Source organism: Hypomesus nipponensis, chromosome 19, assembly GCF_054491055.1.
Source record: "Hypomesus nipponensis isolate SF chromosome 19, ASM5449105v1, whole genome shotgun sequence".
Taxonomy (NCBI): domain Eukaryota; kingdom Metazoa; phylum Chordata; class Actinopteri; order Osmeriformes; family Osmeridae; genus Hypomesus; species Hypomesus nipponensis.
The window spans coordinates 10,430,147-10,447,763 of record NC_140379.1 but is presented as its reverse complement, the minus strand read 5'-3'; the positions used below and the strand labels follow the sequence as shown (position 1 = coordinate 10,447,763).

At 41.3% G+C, this 17,617-nt stretch overlaps 2 protein-coding genes across 2 annotated transcripts in view; both read left to right on the top strand.

The window, feature by feature from the left end:
- glceb (glucuronic acid epimerase b) overlaps positions 1 to 3,528 on the top strand; it is a 37,190-nt gene extending 33,662 nt beyond the window's left edge. The window contains exons 5-6 of the mRNA XM_084682562.1: positions 1,713 to 2,005; positions 2,245 to 3,528. Of these exons, the coding sequence (XP_084538688.1) occupies positions 1,713 to 2,005; positions 2,245 to 2,976 (1,025 nt within the window). The 3' untranslated portion in view covers positions 2,977 to 3,528. The remainder of the gene's footprint in view (positions 1 to 1,712; positions 2,006 to 2,244) is intronic.
- Positions 3,529 to 11,131: 7,603 nt separating this feature from the next.
- Positions 11,132 to 17,499, top strand: paqr5b (progestin and adipoQ receptor family member Vb). Its single transcript, XM_084682311.1, has 8 exons — positions 11,132 to 11,195; positions 11,548 to 11,675; positions 13,839 to 14,044; positions 14,697 to 14,823; positions 15,071 to 15,115; positions 15,859 to 15,949; positions 16,194 to 16,338; positions 16,516 to 17,499. Exons 1-8 carry the CDS (start codon positions 11,142 to 11,144, stop codon positions 16,776 to 16,778), a joined length of 1,059 nt encoding a protein of 352 aa, XP_084538437.1. The 5' UTR covers positions 11,132 to 11,141; the 3' UTR covers positions 16,779 to 17,499.
- Positions 17,500 to 17,617: the final 118 nt, after the last annotated feature.

Genomic DNA, 17,617 nt, shown 5'->3' with positions numbered 1-17,617 from the left:
ACAGACGAACAAATGACAATGACTAAACTTTTTGTCTCTGAATTTCCAATTACTGTGTGGCGCCTTGTTTCTTGGCGCCATTGCCCCATTGGGTGGCTGTTACAGCAGTAATGTGGTTTGTGTGTGAGCCAGATCGATGCCTATTAGTATTTGCTGGGGCTGTTCTATGAGGAGACAGTGGAGTAATTGCTGTCACCATCTAAAGCCCAGCTTAGGCACGAACACAGTGCTGTGTGTCTGTCTCTGTTTGTCTGTGTTTCTGTAAGCATTTGTTGTGTGTGTGCGTCTGTGTGTCTTTTATAGAGCGCCAGAGTGTGTGCATGTGCGTCATTGTGTGTTTGTGCTTGAATCAATGTGTGTATCAATGAGTGTTTATGCATGACACACTTTCTCCCGCTTGCTTGTGTGTATTGAGTCAGTGCTCCACTTGCTCAGTGACTGTGTTGTCCCTATGTCATTTATTAGCGTGTTGACACTACCCCAATAGCTGGGTGTCATCTCAGCCTCACAGAGGAGAGGAGATCTCGTCTGTATTCGTGGCCATAAGTTATTGATGGTTGGGTAATCACATGGCCACAGTACAAATCCACTTAGTCTGCCGATTGCCTTAAGTAATGGATTTATGAGTGCATTAAAGAGCCGTAGCAACAGGGGCCTGCCAGACTGTCTGTCTCTCTCTCTCTTTGTTATCCATTTATTTCTTTCTTTCCTGCTCTCTCTTGTTTTATCTCTCTCTAACTGTGTCTCTCGGTTTTTCTCCTGCGCATCCTGGCTCTCTGGAGTGCTTTGCGTGCACCAGTGGACTAAGTAGGGGTGAGACTGACACAGGTCTGGGAGCTGTCAGGGCCCGTACAGACGGGAATTCATTCAAAGAATGCCTTGTAGTCGGCAAAGCGTTGCTAAGGAGGTGTGTGTGTGTGTGGGGGGGGGTTGTTATGATGTGTTTTTTGAGGGGGTGTAAGCTTGTATATTTGACGTAAGCAATAATATGTAATGTATGTGTCTGCTAATGGAAGAGTTACTGCAGCCAGCCAAAGTGTGTTTCATGTCCACAGCATTGAGGTGGTTCTGTACAGTGTGATGGTCTACTGGATCTCTTCTTTCTTTATACGTCTTCTCTTCCTCAGTGTTGTCCCCCAACCCTATTCCCTCAGCTCCCACACTACAGTGTTTCTCTAATTAAGCCCAGTGTGCAGTGACATATCTGACCTGGGCTCCCTCAGGAGGCCCCGTCATCTCTCCCAGCTATGAAGCTCTGCAACATCCTGAGAGAGCGAGAGACTACAGAGAGACAAGGGAGAGCTAGAGAGGGAATTAAGTGATGGTCTTTAGTTAGTCGAATACGAGTACAGTACAATCCTGCAAAAAAATATGCCAAGTATTGTTCTTAGTAGGTGTTCTTGTTGGGTGCGTCTGTGTAATCAAGCATATTAGTCAGATACAAAAATGCATTTGAAATAATTGAATCTAAAATGGAACATTTAAAAGCAGTTTCATGAAGCTTGAAGTAAAAACATGTGGATGCCTCAGGGAGATGAGCCTGATGTTTCTAAAAGAATGAGTCATCAGTTAGGATCAGAATCATTTCCAATTGTGTGGCTAAATGAATTTAATGTCTAATTTGTGGGAAGAAAAAATTTAGATTTCCAGATACAGATTCAATCTTTGATACCATTAACCATATTTTTGCAATTTCTTTGAAAATTCTACAGAAAACTCTGACGGCATCTCGCTCCCATTGGGCAACTCCAAGGACTTTATCATCTCCTTCGACCTGAAGTTTACCTCCAACGGCAGCGTGTCAGTGGTCCTGGAGACCACGGAGAAGGGCGCGCCCTTCGTCATCCACTACATCACCACCAGTCAGCTCATTGCCTTCAAGGACCGTGACATTACCTATGGCATCGGGCCACGTGGCGCCTGGACTACAGTGACCCGCGACCTGCTTACCGACCTTCGAAAGGGAGTGGGTCTGTCCAATACTAAGGCTGTTAAGGCCACCAAGGTATGTGGACCTGTTACTATCCCTGGAGTATTGAATTCTGGCTCATTTAGTTGCATTTAATCTTTTAATTGATTGACAGGTTCTAAATGCAAAATCTCTGTCCTTCAAGTTTCAAAAACCAAATTAAAATAATGTCGATAATGTACAAAAATGTATTGGTCTTCCAGTTACTATACTTGCAATGTAAAAAAGTCTCGAACGGAACATACATTTGGCAGTGTTCCTCCCTCTGTGTATAGATAATGCCCAGGCGTGTGGTGCGTATGGTGCTTCGTGGGCGCGGTGCCATTGACAACATCACCATCTCCACAACGGCGCACACTGCTGCCTTCTTTGCTGCCAGTGACTGGCTGGTGCGTAACCAGGACGAGCGCGGCGGTTGGCCAATCATGGTCACCCGCAAGCTGGGCGAGGGCTTCCGCCCGCTGGAGCCCGGCTGGTACTCGGCCATGGCCCAGGGCCAGGCCATGTCCACACTGGTCAGAGCATACCTGCTAACCAAGGACCCGTCATACCTCAACGCCGCCCTCAAGGCAGTAGGGCCCTACAAAATGCCCTCTGAGCAGCACGGAGTCAAAGCCGTCTTCATGAACAAATACGACTGGTATGAGGAGTACCCCACCACGCCCAGCTCTTTCGTCCTCAACGGCTTCATCTACTCCCTCCTCGGACTCTACGACTTGGCCGAGACAGCGGGCGACAAGTTGGGGCGTGAGGCAGGACAGCTGTTCAGCCGGGGCATGGAGTCTCTGAAAGCGATGCTGCCCCTCTATGACACAGGCTCGGGGAGCATATATGACCTGCGGCACTACATGTTGGGCACAGCACCTAACCTGGCGCGCTGGGACTACCACACCACGCACATTAACCAGCTGCAGCTGCTGGCGTCGGTGGACAATGCACCCATCTTCAGGGACGTGGTGAAGCGCTGGAAGAGCTACCTAAAAGGAGGTCGCGCCAAGCACAATTAGGGGAAACCCCCTTGACTCCCAGATTGAATCAAATGCTTGACTTGGGGACGTGAGGGCAGGGGAGTTGTATCACTTCATGGGCGTATCTTGTATGTAACTCGTCTACATGGGTTTGTGGGTGACCTCCTAAGATTAGGCAGAGAGGGCGAGGATTGTGTTCAGTCAATTGCAGTCTCCGATGCAGAGAAATTTCTCTTGCCGTAGTTTGTTTTTGCAGCTTTGCTGCTCTTCTCTTTTCTGAGCTAGTGGTTGTAATTAAGTACAGCCGTAGCTTCAGGGAGTGTGTTTGTGTATGTAGAGTGAAAATTGGTTCAAAACAACTATTCTAAACAATGTTAAGAAAGAAGAATGGAGGAGATTTTAGTCAACCGCTTCTTACATTTCTATTACAAGTATCTCCTCCAAGTGTATTTTTTTACAGTCATTCCTGTGTTTTAAATAGCTTACAAGAGACAGTACTGTAAATAATAGATTAAGTGTGATATAAATTATTTGGAGGAGAGACTGAACCAAAAATAAAAAATGTTTTTCAAATTTATTACATATTTATAACTTGCGCGTTCAGAATTTTACTTCTCCAAACTATTTTGTAAACCCCCACTTATTTACATCTACCAAGGTCTTCCCGGCAACTCAAGATTCCTCACTTATAATAGCTTCCTTGTGTGGGAAAACACTCCAACCCCCCCCCCCCCCCACACACACACGCACACACACATACTCTCTCACACACACACACACACACACACACTATACCAACTATAACATTGGGGGAAATGAAAATTGGACTCCAGCTCAGGCCACCCTCTGACCTCATATCCGAGCAGGTCATTACCAGTCCACTCCTCCCTACCTCCTCGTCACAGGCTCATCCCTCTAGATGAGCCCCTGTGGACAGGAGCGTGCGGCCTGAACGCTCCACAGGCCTCAGCAGGGCAGCACTCGGGTCCGCATGATTGCGGTGAGACCAGGCTGTGTTCCAGCTGAGCGATGGAGAGGCAGCTGCAGCATTCCCTGAAGCTCGGCCACAATATGGCCTCCATGATGAGCCCTGGTGATCCAGCACCATCGTTCATATACTGCCGTGGAGACGCTGGGTGAAGACTAGCTGGGGGAGGGAGTTAGCTTTTGAAAAAGCAAGCTAGCCTTTTCATTGAGGTAGCAGAGGGTTGACATTTACTCGCAGCCTGGAGTGAGTTAGCCCTTCGGTTTCGCATATCACTGTTGCCAGTAAATAGGACCGAGAGTCTGAGAAGCAGTGGGAGTTGATCAGTTACTCTTCCTCATTTATAGTCCTCTTCTTTTGTGTCTTAAACCGTGACTGGAAAGAAAGGGAATCCATAGTGAAGTTCTTCCTCTGGCAGATCTAAACACGAGTCATCCCAGTTCCATCATTCTCTGTGCACTCGTCTCGATGAGTGGTGGGGTTAGCCGATTGGGCCCACCACATTGTTCGTCAACATCTTTCAGTTTCTTAACAAGAACATGTTTCTGAATGCTGCCTTAATTCTTGGCCCACAAACTCATTCAAAGAGGCCCTTGCTAAGGGGGGTTGTAATGACAGGAAACCTGTAGGCCTCCAATCAGTTGCATGCGTGGGCTCACTTAATCCCCAAGATGGCCTGTTAACAGGTAAATGCGAGCAAAGAGTTGCAGAGCCACCTCCAAATTCAGTCAGTTAAAAGGTTGGACAGCCACAGCATCAGCCTGTGAGTCAGCGCACTCTGGCTAGCTCCCTGCTAAACAAACAGCCTGTGGGACTAGCTGGGGGGGGGGCTACTGCCCCAGGCAGGGTTTGAAGATGATCTGAATGTTTTGTAGTTGTATTGGGTATTTAGCATTGCCCTCAAGTTTATGTAGAGTGAGGATTTACAAAGATGCTCGGTTCAAGCAAGCACTCTTTTTTTTTTTTTTTTTTTTTTTACTAAATACATCTTTTTGTTTCCCAAATGTTTGTTAATCAGTCTCATTAATGCCACACTAAACAGGGAAGTACACAATTGTTTCATTGATGTGTGATGTGTTAAGACACTACCATCTACCCAAATACATTGGAAGTTGATTTGCAATGAGGTCTGTGAAATCACTGGTAGTCAAAGTGCAACTGGTCAAAATAAATACACGTAGCTTTTCTTAAAAAAAATTATTTTATTGATCACACAATTTATTTTCATCACAAATCTTCTGTGATGCTCTTCCTGGTTAATACCTGAGGTGGAGGCAGATGATTGGCTGTTAAGATATTCAACTTTGAAGCTTCAATTTCTATCGGTTTGAAGGGACGTATTGATGCATTATAATCCCATTCTTGTTTTCATTGCCCCTCCATGGTTGGTCATTTCATAATGTCATTTCTTCTCATGAATATGATTATGCATAGTTCCTACTAAGTATGGAGTAACTACTATAAACGGAACTTGCATAGTTACCAATTGAAAGTGTATTGTAAAGAGAGCTTCATTTTTATGCATACCAAAGCTTTTAATTAAATTCAAGGTCATTTTCAATGGTGTTTTTGTTGTATTTTATGAATATATTTGTGCTTATGTCCATGATGCATTTGTTTAGAGGAAACATAGATTCTCAACATGTCCATAGATGGCATACAGGAAAGCTTAAATGTGTGTTGGTCTGCCTTCCCTCTGTCAAGCGACAGAGACTTTAACTGCCTTTTTGACAAATGTTTGTTTTTGAACAAGGTTAAGTAGGTCTAGCAAAGAGTAAATATGTAAACTCAGCTGTCTAAGGGGATGTGTGCAACAGTACAACTAGCGTTTAGATTTCTATTTCAAAGGGAAAAATAGGATCATACCTTTGTACCAAGCTTGAGGGTTGAGGGTTTTTACAAACTTTTTCTTTTCATGTTTCAATTATGGAATCATTCACCTAGGGTAAGCTGTTGTTATTTTGGATAGAGAGTAAAGCACAGAAGCACAATTGCATTAGTTGTTTTTATGTTTTAGTTTCTTCTGGACAATGTGCAACGCCTTCCTTTTGAAAGCTGCTATTGTTGTTCACTGTGTAACAAGATGATTTTTGTAAGATCTGTTTTACTTTCTTTTCTCCTCACATCTTGTTTTCCCCCACCCCCACTATCCTGTAAATTGGCATGTGCAGATCTGGTCACATGACTTATGCAATAAAATGTTACGGGGTCCTATTGCCATGGGATACCCAGAGAGCGGTTGGACAGACTTTGCAATCCAAGCACAATGTGCACATGCTACCATTTTTGTATGCAGAAGAAAGTGTTTATATATATATATACAGTATATATATATATATATATATATATATATATATATATATATATATATACAGAGAGAGAGAGAGAGAGAGAGAGAGAGAGTAAATCTTTGTGCTTAAAATTGCTTTCTAATGTTGTAAAATAAAGTTTTTTTTCTAAAGTCAAAGTGCAATGGCCTCTTTCTGCAACCATAGAGAAGTATAGCAGAGAAACTTTATTGTTCACTTTCAAGTACAGACATAAAAATCAGTATGGCCTACTTGTATAATTTTTACGCACTAATGTGGACTTCTTCCTCCCTCTCCTACCTACTTTTTTCGAATTAGACTTTTAGAATTAGACTGTGTAAGTCATTTCGGGAACTTGAATGCAAGACTGCACCATGTCTGGTTGTTCGCAGAGCAAATTATATTATATCTACATCCATTTTTAGGGCTTTAAACAATTTGGGGAGTCATTTTCAGAGTTGTGTACACAAAATATTATATTTCTTTCAAAATTGCTGTGTTAACACTATTACCATATCAATTTGATTCAATTAAAATAGCCATATTGTGTCTCATAAACAACTACTTTCTTTACACACAAAACATCCAGTCTTAATTCATTACTTTCTTGACATTTTCAAGAAAAAAGTTAACCACACATGCATATAATCACACAATCTCTCCCCCTGTCTGCCTCCTTCCCATCCAACACTAATAATATGAAGTCTCCCTCTGACGGAGCCTTTGTCTCCCTCCTTCCTTCAAACGAGGCCAAGCCCAGACTCCAGGCCATTGTGTCTTTATTGGCTCTCTTCGGTGCCATTCTCCTCCTCCCTTAGTGCCTTTCAGATGTCATTGAGACTATTGTGATACCATTAGAGGAATTTATGAAGCTTCGGAGCCAGGAGGTAGAGGGCTTAGAACGCCTCATATTATGGTGAATCTGATCAGATTAGCTCAGGGTTGAACCCACCATCATTGAGTTTGGGACCCAGTGGGTAAAGTGCATTTGGGACGGAGGCTTGGGTCCATGAAAGGTGACACTGTGTGGAAGAATGAAGTTTACAGAAAGATGAAGATGGACAAGGTCAATACCACTGTAGCTTTATTGGAGGCCATTTTGGGAGATGTCACTCTAATTTTTCAGACTCAAATGAGTTACAATTAAATGTGTCTTTAAATGTTTTTCCTTTTATATGGGATGTTTCACAGAGAACTATGTGTGCAAAAACTAAGATTTGTGGATGATCCATTTTGGTTTGCTTAATAAATAATTTGGAGAAGATTGGACTGAATATGGTTGTCTTATGATCCCTTGTCTCAAATCTGCCATTCTCTGCTCCAAAGGAAATGTTTTGTATCTAGAACCTCATTCAGTCTAAAAGCAAGCTGTTATTTTCTCTCTTGACCCCCTAAAACAAGAAAAACAACATAATCTTTTCATGTTATTTACAGATGTTGATGTCCTAAACCAGAAACGTAATTGCGTCTTTCCATTGTTAGTGAAGTGTAGGAGTGGTAGGAGACAATATAGGTAGAGAGGAGTGTAACATTTGTTAACATGACAAGTGAGAGGAATGGTAAAGTGAAAAGGTGATAATAAAGGGAGTGGGAGAGAGAGAGAGCACCCTAAGATGCCTATCTATCATGAATAATGTATCAGACAGGGCTGCCAGGGACCTGGAGCGTCCGCCACTAACCACTCACTCAGAAACACACTCCCAGAACCCTGGCAACATAGCCAGGAGGGTACAAGGGGGAAACCGGGGGGGTACCAGGGGGGTACTGAGGGACCTTTACACAGCAGCTTGTCATCAGCCCAACCCTCAACTCTCAGCCCCTTACCCACTAACCTGTGGTCACATTAGCACCAATGGTATTACAGTCAACCCTATTCCATAACATTTAGCAGGCACTCATTCAAAGCAATAGGCATCAAGTTCATAATGTATCTAAAGACATTAGGATCTCTTGGGCACTGAACTCATTGACCTCAGAACTGCGGCGTATACATCAAAGTGAGCCATTCCCAGTTACCTCCAGAGGCTTTCATAATGAATGCTCCTGTGTAAGAAGCTTCTTTGAGGTTATGCTGATGTTACACAAATACTGGCGAGAGGGCTTTTTGCTTGCAGGATAAGGTGGGGGACCTTGGGTATTTTCTTATTAACAGTCAGAGCAAACTACAGTATGCACAACGCTTTCCCTCTGTAAGTGGCTGTGGTGGTTCTTTTGATTGGGTTGGAGTTAATCTCTAATTACCCATTAGCTGTACACTAAACATGTTTGCAAACTTTTTGCTGATTTAGCGTCCTCTTAAGAACTTATTGAAAGTTTTCAGGGACGAGCACAAAGATTTATTAAAATGTGTAATCGGCTAGTCAAGTAAGAATCTCAAATCAATCTAAAACGTTAAAGCTATTGCTCTAATTCAACATTTTACCACCAAAAAAATCTTTACCCATTTTTCACATATGAACATTCTATTATGGACACCACAGTTTTTTTTTTTAAAGGAAAACACTGACATCTAGTGATAGAAAGTGGTATTGTATAGAAATGTGAATGCAAATTTGATTTACGCCTCTCTGACTGCAAAATGTAACTATATGTAATTTTCAATTTTTTGTTTAATCAATGCCCTTTTTTCATTGTATTTGAAAATGATCACAATTGCAGCAATTAGGATGGAAGGTGAACCTGCACCCTGGTCTGAAGTCCCGAGCCCAAAAGCAAGGTTTCCTTGTTCCAAAGCCTTTCTCATTTCTTTCCAAGGATCTTGCTGTACTTTGTCATATATGCAACTTAAATATTTCCCTTGATCCACTCTAGTCTCCCAGACCCTGCCACTGAAAAACATACCCACAATGCTGCCACCATCGTGTTTAACTATAGGGATGCTATATCAGCCAGGGGGACAGCATTGCCTGGGTTCCCCGAGATGTGGTGCTTGGATTTCAGACCAAATCCTTACATTTTGGTTTCATCAGACTGATAATCTTGTTTGACAGTGTTGATTTTGGCACTCCATGCAGTGTGTCACGAGCCTTTCAGTGAGGAGGGGCTTTCCTCAGGCCACTGTGTTCTAAAATTGAACCTAATAGAAATCAATACACATTTGTGCTTGTTGTGACTCAGTGACTGATACATACCTGTTATTGACAGTTGAAGTTGTTGCCTGAAAAGAGTATTCAAATCTAGAAGAGTTGAAATGGAGAATGGTTTGTTCATACAGCTCTGTAGGGAGACCTGCCACTGTTTCTCTATATCTACAATTGTTTCTAAACCCTGACATTAAAACCAAAGGGTACAATTACCCACAATCAATCTGTGAGGTAGGAGAGTACAGTTTTACAGACACATACAGACTTCAACAATACGTTTTTTTGTCACATCTTTGTACCATTTGCACGTCAGTTCCATTTCTTGTACTTATTGTATTTGACAGCACACACTATGTTTATTGTTGCCCACAATGTGCTTTTCTGGTTATCCACATATTCAAAATGGGATATACATTGTTGGTTTATTTATGGGTCTAGGCAAAAAAATGAGTGATGATTTTTTTTTACTCTAGTCTTGAAAGACTGAACTCTGGTTTGCAGATTGACATATTAACACAAAGTACTGTCACACAGCCAAAGCAAGCAAAGCAAGTTGAAATGAGCAAAGCATAAGCCACATGAGGCCCAACATGTATCAGGTTCAGTATCTAGAAGTGCATCCATGGCAGGCCCAGTTTTAATTCTGTTCATGGACATTGCTGCAAAGCAAAGGGCAAGGTATCCTTTTCATTCATACTTTGAATGGCCACTACACATACTACAAAGACCAGAGATTTGGATTGCTTTGGATTGTCTTTGTTGACCTTTGCCTTGAGTTAATTTGCATGTATTCTAGTCTCTGAGATTATAAATTAACAGTACATTCTGTGCAAGACAAACATAAAAAATTACCTAACCTAACTCAACATAACTTTGTTTGTTGGATTTAACATATTCGTATTTTGTACAGCGTGTCCACTTTAGAGCCTGTGACCGAATAATTTAATATAAACTATTTACAAGCCACACAGTCTTTCTCATAAAATTATTTTACGTTTTTTCATAGCTTGAATACAAAGCACACAAAAAAGCTTATTGAATGTTAAAGCCTGAATTTGTGTCCCCATTACAACCTTTTGATAGTTAAAGGAAATGCATTCATTGTCTTAAGAATTTGAACAAGATCAATATTTACTCAGCTTCCTACCTTCTGCTCTCTGGGTGTGACACTTATTCTTTCTAGCGTTGGATGAAGGTAATGAGAGAATGGAATGATAGAAATGCTATTTTTTACCACCAGTGCAATTCACACCCTTAATGCACTGTAATCCCTGTTTTGTTTGTGTTCAAAAGTAGCATGTTCATGATAAACCACTTGTAGCTCTTGTGTGTCAACTGTCTGTGAGCTAAAAATGTGATTCTGCTTATAACAATTGATGTCACTTGCAGCTGCCTGGTGAATCTGACTGTGATTTCACACCCAAAACCTGCTTGACTTGCTGAGTTTGTTATGCGCAAAGTCTCGCATAATCTCTGTGTGAGTGAGAAAGAGACAGAGAGAGAGAGAGAGAGAGAGAGAGAGAGAGAGAGAGAGAGAGAGAGAGAGAGAGAGAGAGAGAGAGAGAGAGAGAGAGAGAGAGAGAGAGAGAGAGAGAGAGAGAGAGAGAGAGAGAGAGAGAGAGAGAGAGAGAGAGAGAGAGAGAGAGAGAGAGAGAGAGAGAGAGAGAGACACACACACAGGTGTACTGGATATTCTGGATGAGTGGGAGGCTAGATGGGAGGGACCTACAGTGCAATATAGCAACAACAACTTCATAAAGAGTGGAGCTTCTTCCAAGCCACTTCATTGAGACAGTCAAAACCCCAGCTCTGTACTTCCCTGACACCATGCTCAGCCTGATCAAACTACCCCGAGTCTTCACCATCAACCAAGTACCCAAAGTAAGTTTACTCATTGCTCACTGGAGCTAATATGTAATTACTACTGACACTTCTCAGGTTTTTGTTTCGTTGAATGAATGAATAGTGGGTTCTAGTTGGTTGTTGACTTAAGTACAAACGTTATTAAAGACTCACCTGGGGAAGAATTTATTTGAAAGGTGATTTTGTTAATTGCTCTCATATTTTATTAGACTGCAATCCAATGTTTTCCATTTAAATTGGAAGCAATTGTAAAGGAATGTACAATTATTTGAAAAACATGGATTTGATTGTGCACTTTGTAAATCTGCTCTCCATAGCTACTAGTGTATTGAGTGTTGGCAAGTAACAAAAAGTAAGGTTTTATTTCTAGGTTTTCCATGAGGACAGCATCATCTCTGGCTATCGCCATCCACGCAGCTCGGCAACTGATTGCATCCTGAGCCTTTTCCAGCTGACCAATGAGACGCTCAACATATGGACCCACTTCCTTCCTACCTGGTATAGTCAAAATACATACATTTTCACACTTTTCAATCATTATATTCTCTGCATTCAAATATTTGTAAAAATAATTTCAAATATCAATAACATGACTAGGTCCTTGCTTTAAAAATTGCATAGGGTGTTTCAAAATGACATTATTACTGATAAGAAACAACTTACCTCATAGCAGGGTACGTTCACACACATCAAGTGTAAAGTTTGACTTGAGTCAAGCTTTTAAGGTGCCTGATTTCTGAAGCATTTCTTATTCTTGAAGGGGATCCGCAGAAAGGCCTATTCACATTGTAATTGATATATATGACAGAGAGGGAATATTTGCATTCATTTAACAGAACAAAGTTTTGTCCAAATGTTTGTGTATCTAATGTTTGTGTTTGGCAAATGCTAGGTCTGTTGAAGCACAGTTTATTAAGTGCAATATGAACTGTCCTTACAGATATCTTGATTGTTCTAGTATCATCTTGGTTTAATACAAACCAGGTTTCTGGTTCAGAATACAAACAAACAAACAAAACAATTACTCAGTCATAGCCAATCCCACATACCTCTAGCATTCCAACGCATCCATCAATGACAAATATGTTGACAGCGTTTTATGATGAACATTTTAACGAGGAACTTCAGCACATTAATAGAAACAAATATATCTTACTGCAGAGATATCTAAAAAAGCCAGAATAACACATTCTACAATGTTTTTCATAGAGTCTCAAAGACATACAGCCATGTATGGTGGGGAGGGAGTCAGGTGGCTGAATGGTTAGGGAATCGGGCTAGTAATCTGAAGGTCGCTGGATCGATTCCTGGCCATGCCAAATGACGTTGTGTCCTTGGGCAAGGCACTTCACCCTACTTGCCTCAGGGTATATCCCTGTACTTACTGTCTGTCTCTGGATAAGAGCGTCTGCTAAATGAGTAAATGTAAAACAAGCCTACAGGCATCTCAAAAACCATACCTGAAAGCTGTCTAGCATGGTGCACGCCCTACTGTCAACAGAGAATCCTGATCATACCCAAAACGCCAAATCCTCCACACTTAACATCCATGGAAATTCGAACAACATCAGCACCTGCTGTAGCTTTCTTTGTGGTCAGCATCTCATATGGTACAAATGTCAATGTGGTGTCAATACTTTTCTCTCAGATATGACATCTTTGAGGGAGAACAGATATATAGTATCAGCTATGTAAACAAATGTGACTGAAAATAACCAGTCCTAGGTCTTTGTAGCAACCATGGTGCCCAGGTTTGTTGATGATGGCAGAAAGAAGGTGAGGAGCTGTGTGATGAGGCTGGGGCATTGGTGCTAGTGGGAACTGCTCCCCATAGACCTGCCTCACTTCCCCCACAGTTGACATGATCTGCCGTGGCTGCCATATATTCCACAGAGGCTTTCTGTGTGTCTGTGTGAGTGTGAGTGCCTACCTTTTTGTCCATGTGTGTGTGTTTGAACGTGTGTGTGTGTGCATGTGTTTATGCGTGTTTCTTTGTGTGTGGACTGGGGTCTGGTGAGGAACTCAGGGCTACAAGTCAACGTTAATGAGCTCTGCTTACACCTCTCAAATGAGTTGACACAATTAAACAACAACTGGGTGCAGTGATGGAGAGAAGCACAAATAAGGTTCATTTGTTAATGAGGTGTGCAGAGACATGGAAAGCCAGCTCGTTACCTCTATAAATGTGTGTTTAAGGGCCAAGCCCCAGCCACTGTGATAAGATAACTTCACTTGTTGTGTGCCCTGTAGTACACTCTTATATAACTCCACAGTCGGTGACTGAAGAGACATGTAGTGGTCTTTTAGAACAATACAACCAGGCCAGTTTATTTTACTTCTCACATTTTGAAATGACTTGCCTTGCACAATAAGGAGCCATTATCCTGCTGCTACACCATCAGGGATTTGGTGTGCAGAGAGTTGTGAGTCAGATTAGCTTTAATACTGCCAGAGAGGCATGCATCCCACAATTGCACCCAGATGTAGTATGGCATTTATCAATTGGCATCCCGTGGCATTTTTGGCCTGCTGTAGCATTCTGTACCATGTAATGGGACACACAAAATCTGTGTAACATACATGTGCCAATATTAGTGTGACACAGGGATGAGCTACTGTATACTTAGGTGTAACAGCGACTCCTGTGTGTCTTGTTGGCAGGTACTTCCTGGGGAAGTTGCTGATGGTGCTTTTGATGCAGGACGTCTGGGAGGACTCGTTCACCTGGCCCCTCTTGGTCTTCCTGGTGTCGTGCTGTGTGTACCCGCTAGCGTCCAGCTGCGCTCACACTTTCAGCTCTATGTCCACACGTGCCCGCCATGTCTGCTTTTTTTTCGACTATGGAGCACTGAGTTTCTACAGTCTAGGTGAGTGGACAGAAACTAGCAGATATAACATTTATAACCATCAGCTAATATCTTATGCATCTCTCGTTTTGCGTTGTAATTCAAAAGTATTATATTTCAGAAACTTGTCAAGTTTGATTTGGGAATTGATCACCAAACACTTCTTTAAAATAACATACTTATATGGTAAGGGGTAAAAATGGCCAGTACATTTAAAGACATTTCCAGAGGATTTCCAGAAAATTCAGATGGGAAATGTGTTTATTCTTTCATCAATTGTGGAGCTCAAAAGCATGTATGTTAAAGAAAAAATGAATAAAAATTCTAACAGTGAATGGACATTTTAGTTATAAAATAGGCTCTGAAAGGTCATTTGAGAGTGGCACATTTCTAGGAAATCAGTCTGAAGAAGACATGTGTGCTTCCATCACATGAGTAGTTCACTTGTACATTACATGTACACCCATGTTTCACACCTCTACCTCCACTATAAGTGTGAGTGTGATAAGGGCACTTGAGTCATTCACCAGCTGATATGGATGTCTACATAGGTGTGTATTTTGGACATTTACGTGTAGCATGTTTTTGCTGGTGTGTTCTGTAACACAGGTGTTCTTGTGTGTGCTAAATATGGGTTTTCATTTGTATCACACACATCTTTGTTTTGTTACAGGTTCTGCCATCACCTACTCTGCCTATGTCATCCCTGATAAGTGGGTGAAAAGCACATTCCACCAATACTTCCTCTTCTTCGCCGTTATTAACACTGTTGTCTGCACTTGCTTAGCCTGTTATTCAAGGTAAGGAAACTTGTTGGGGGAAACAATGTTAACAAAATTTACTTTTACTTATGTGTGGTTTTGGGGGATATATGGTAATAAATAAACTAATGATGTAATATATTTATTAAGTCTATGACACACAAATGTGTAAAGACTGTATATAAGGTTTTCCAACTTGTCTATGTTACATCAAGCCTCATATAATAGTGTTTTGGTATGGCTGTCTGAACATGCAAGTCTCACTCTTCACTCCTCTCTCTCTAAGGCTTGGACTGACATTTCTACAATATAACCATGACAGCGTACAAAGGTAAACTCCATGCATGTTGTGTTTGTGCTTTCCAAAAATTGCCTTTGAACTAACAACCATGAGTTAAAAAATATCCTTCTTCTAGCTATTTCCCTAACTCTCCCAATTTCCCAGATCAAAACATAACTGTGAACACCACCATCTTTGTAGTGTACATTTGAGTAAACCACAAACCGGGAATTCATTCAATACTGTGGCACTAAGCTGCTCAAAGAAAAAAACATCCTGGCGTGTATTGCATGTTGTTAATAACATGTTGTTAGCAACAGAAAGTCTGTACTACTAACCAAAGAGGGAGTTGACTGAATTCACACTTACGCTGATATTTATTTGAATGACACTCAGATGAAAATCTGGTTTTGCTAATCAGAGTCTTAGATGACTCAGCAGGTTAAGAAGGTTGTTTGACAAGTCAGGAATGTGTGTGACTGAGGGATTCAACTTAAGGTATTGCAGTATGCAGGGGACCATAACAATATGGGTGACTTGAAGTGAAACAGGGTGTAACCTGGTGTTGTCATCTCCGCATTAAATTGTAGAGAAATCTCTGTAAAATGCGGAACCTGATCTAAGTGCTGTGTCAAACATAAAAGTGTACTATATTTTTCAAGTTTGACAGGTACCACCATACCACACATAATTCTAAGACTGAAGTAAAATATGTTGTTGCTGGTGTCTACGATTTACTGTATGCCTGTATATTCTTAATTAGATAGATAATCATTAAATTGTCTTTGTTCCAGATTCACAGAAAGTCCAAAGTTTGGAAAAGGTTTTCGTATTATTGCCTTTGCCTACCCCTACATGTTTGACAACATTCCACTCTTTTACAGGGTAGGTCTTCTTTGTATATAATGTTTTCATACGTTGTTCAACAGCACAAACCTTAACCCTTCAAATTAATACGGTTTACTTTATTAGGACTGTCTAATTCAGCCCACTAAATTTTTCAGTAAGTGTGCCAAGTAGGATTCTATATAAAATAATTCTGCATTATAGTTGTAGTGAACCTGCTTGCCACAAACCTATGAGTTTAGTAGTACCAAAAGCTAATTTCTTTGCATTTATTTGCCGGCAGATCTTTTTGTGTACAGGTGAAAGCTGCACAACCAATGACACCAATCCTCTGCATTTACGTCACATTGCTCTAGCCTTCCTTACTGCCTTTCTCTTTGCCACACATCTACCAGAGCGTCTGGCCCCTGGCAGTTTTGATTACATAGGTGAGCACAGTCACCTTGCACTATGGAGAACATTGGCAACACAACATCCTCCACATTTGTTCACCCACATAATTAATCTTTGCTGTGAGCCATTGATTGTTTGTGTCTGCATTGCCACATTTTTCCCTCCACTGTACTGCAGCTGAACTAACCACTGTCCTATTGTGCCCTCTAAAGGCCACAGCCACCAATTGTTTCATGTGTGCGGCATTATTGGCACCCACTTCCAGATGGAGGCGATTCAGCAGGACATGATGGGGAGACGGGACTGGCTCCTCACAAACTCCCTGCCCATCACCTTCGCTAACACGATGGGAGCGGCACTGATGTGTATAGTTCTTAGTCTTCTAATCATTTTCCTCTTCAGTCTACCTCTGTGGTCATCTGCACAAGGGAGAAAGATCTGTGATAATGACATGAAGTCATGTTGCCACTCCTAACAACAATTGACTTTTAAAGGGTTAAAGGGTTATTCTTTTCCATCTTCAAAAGCCCTTGTCATTTTAGAATAGGCTGTTATGGGTGGAATTTGGGTGAGCTATGGGGGCTGTGAACCTCCATGGCTTGACATAGCATGGAGTCTTTTTTCATAGGAGTTGAGTTGTTACTTTACAATGGACTGGTGATGCATCCACACATCATAATCCATAGGCATTTTAAGCTGTTTCACAAAGGACAATGGCACCGTTTACATTGACAAAATAGTGCCAAAAGAAGAGGATCCAACCTGAGGGAACATCCATATGTTTTGCACATATTCTGACAAGAGCTACAGCTGTTAAATTGCTGATGAATGATGAAGGATAAAAAAGTGTAGCAGATTTACTTAATGACGGGTACACACAGGCTTTTCTTTCCTCAGTTTTGTTGTGTACCATGAAGAGAACATGTGGCTGGAAAACAGATACTTTAAAGTGGGTGATAAATGCAAAATATGTCCTTTGACAGGAAATGTATTACCACATGTGTATTCTGTATGTATATTCCGTTTATTTATGAAACCAAATGTATTGTGCACTTACAAACCGTGAATCTCACACTACATGGGGAGACTGAATTGGGAGCACTGTCATGGACTACTGTCTTTGTATTTAATAGCTTGTGTATATGTATAAAATACAAATATTTAACTTTGCATGAAAGGTACCCATTTAATACAGATATTTATTACGTATTTTTGTTCAATAAATATGATCAAAGAAACTTTTTGTTTTATAATCAAACAACAATAACCTATGCTTAATTTGTGTAGAACTATCAGTTCACAGTCAAAGAGGAA

Bases quoted from the DNA above. Each gene is read 5' to 3' on its own strand.
- paqr5b (XM_084682311.1), top strand. From the start codon at position 11,142: ATGCTCAGCCTGATCAAACTACCCCGAGTCTTCACCATCAACCAAGTA. The intron at 14,045-14,696 runs GTGAGTGGACAG...GTTTTGTTACAG, and splicing joins ACTGAGTTTCTACAGTCTAG to GTTCTGCCATCACCTACTCT. The intron at 15,950-16,193 runs GTAGGTCTTCTT...ATTTGCCGGCAG, and splicing joins ACATTCCACTCTTTTACAGG to ATCTTTTTGTGTACAGGTGA.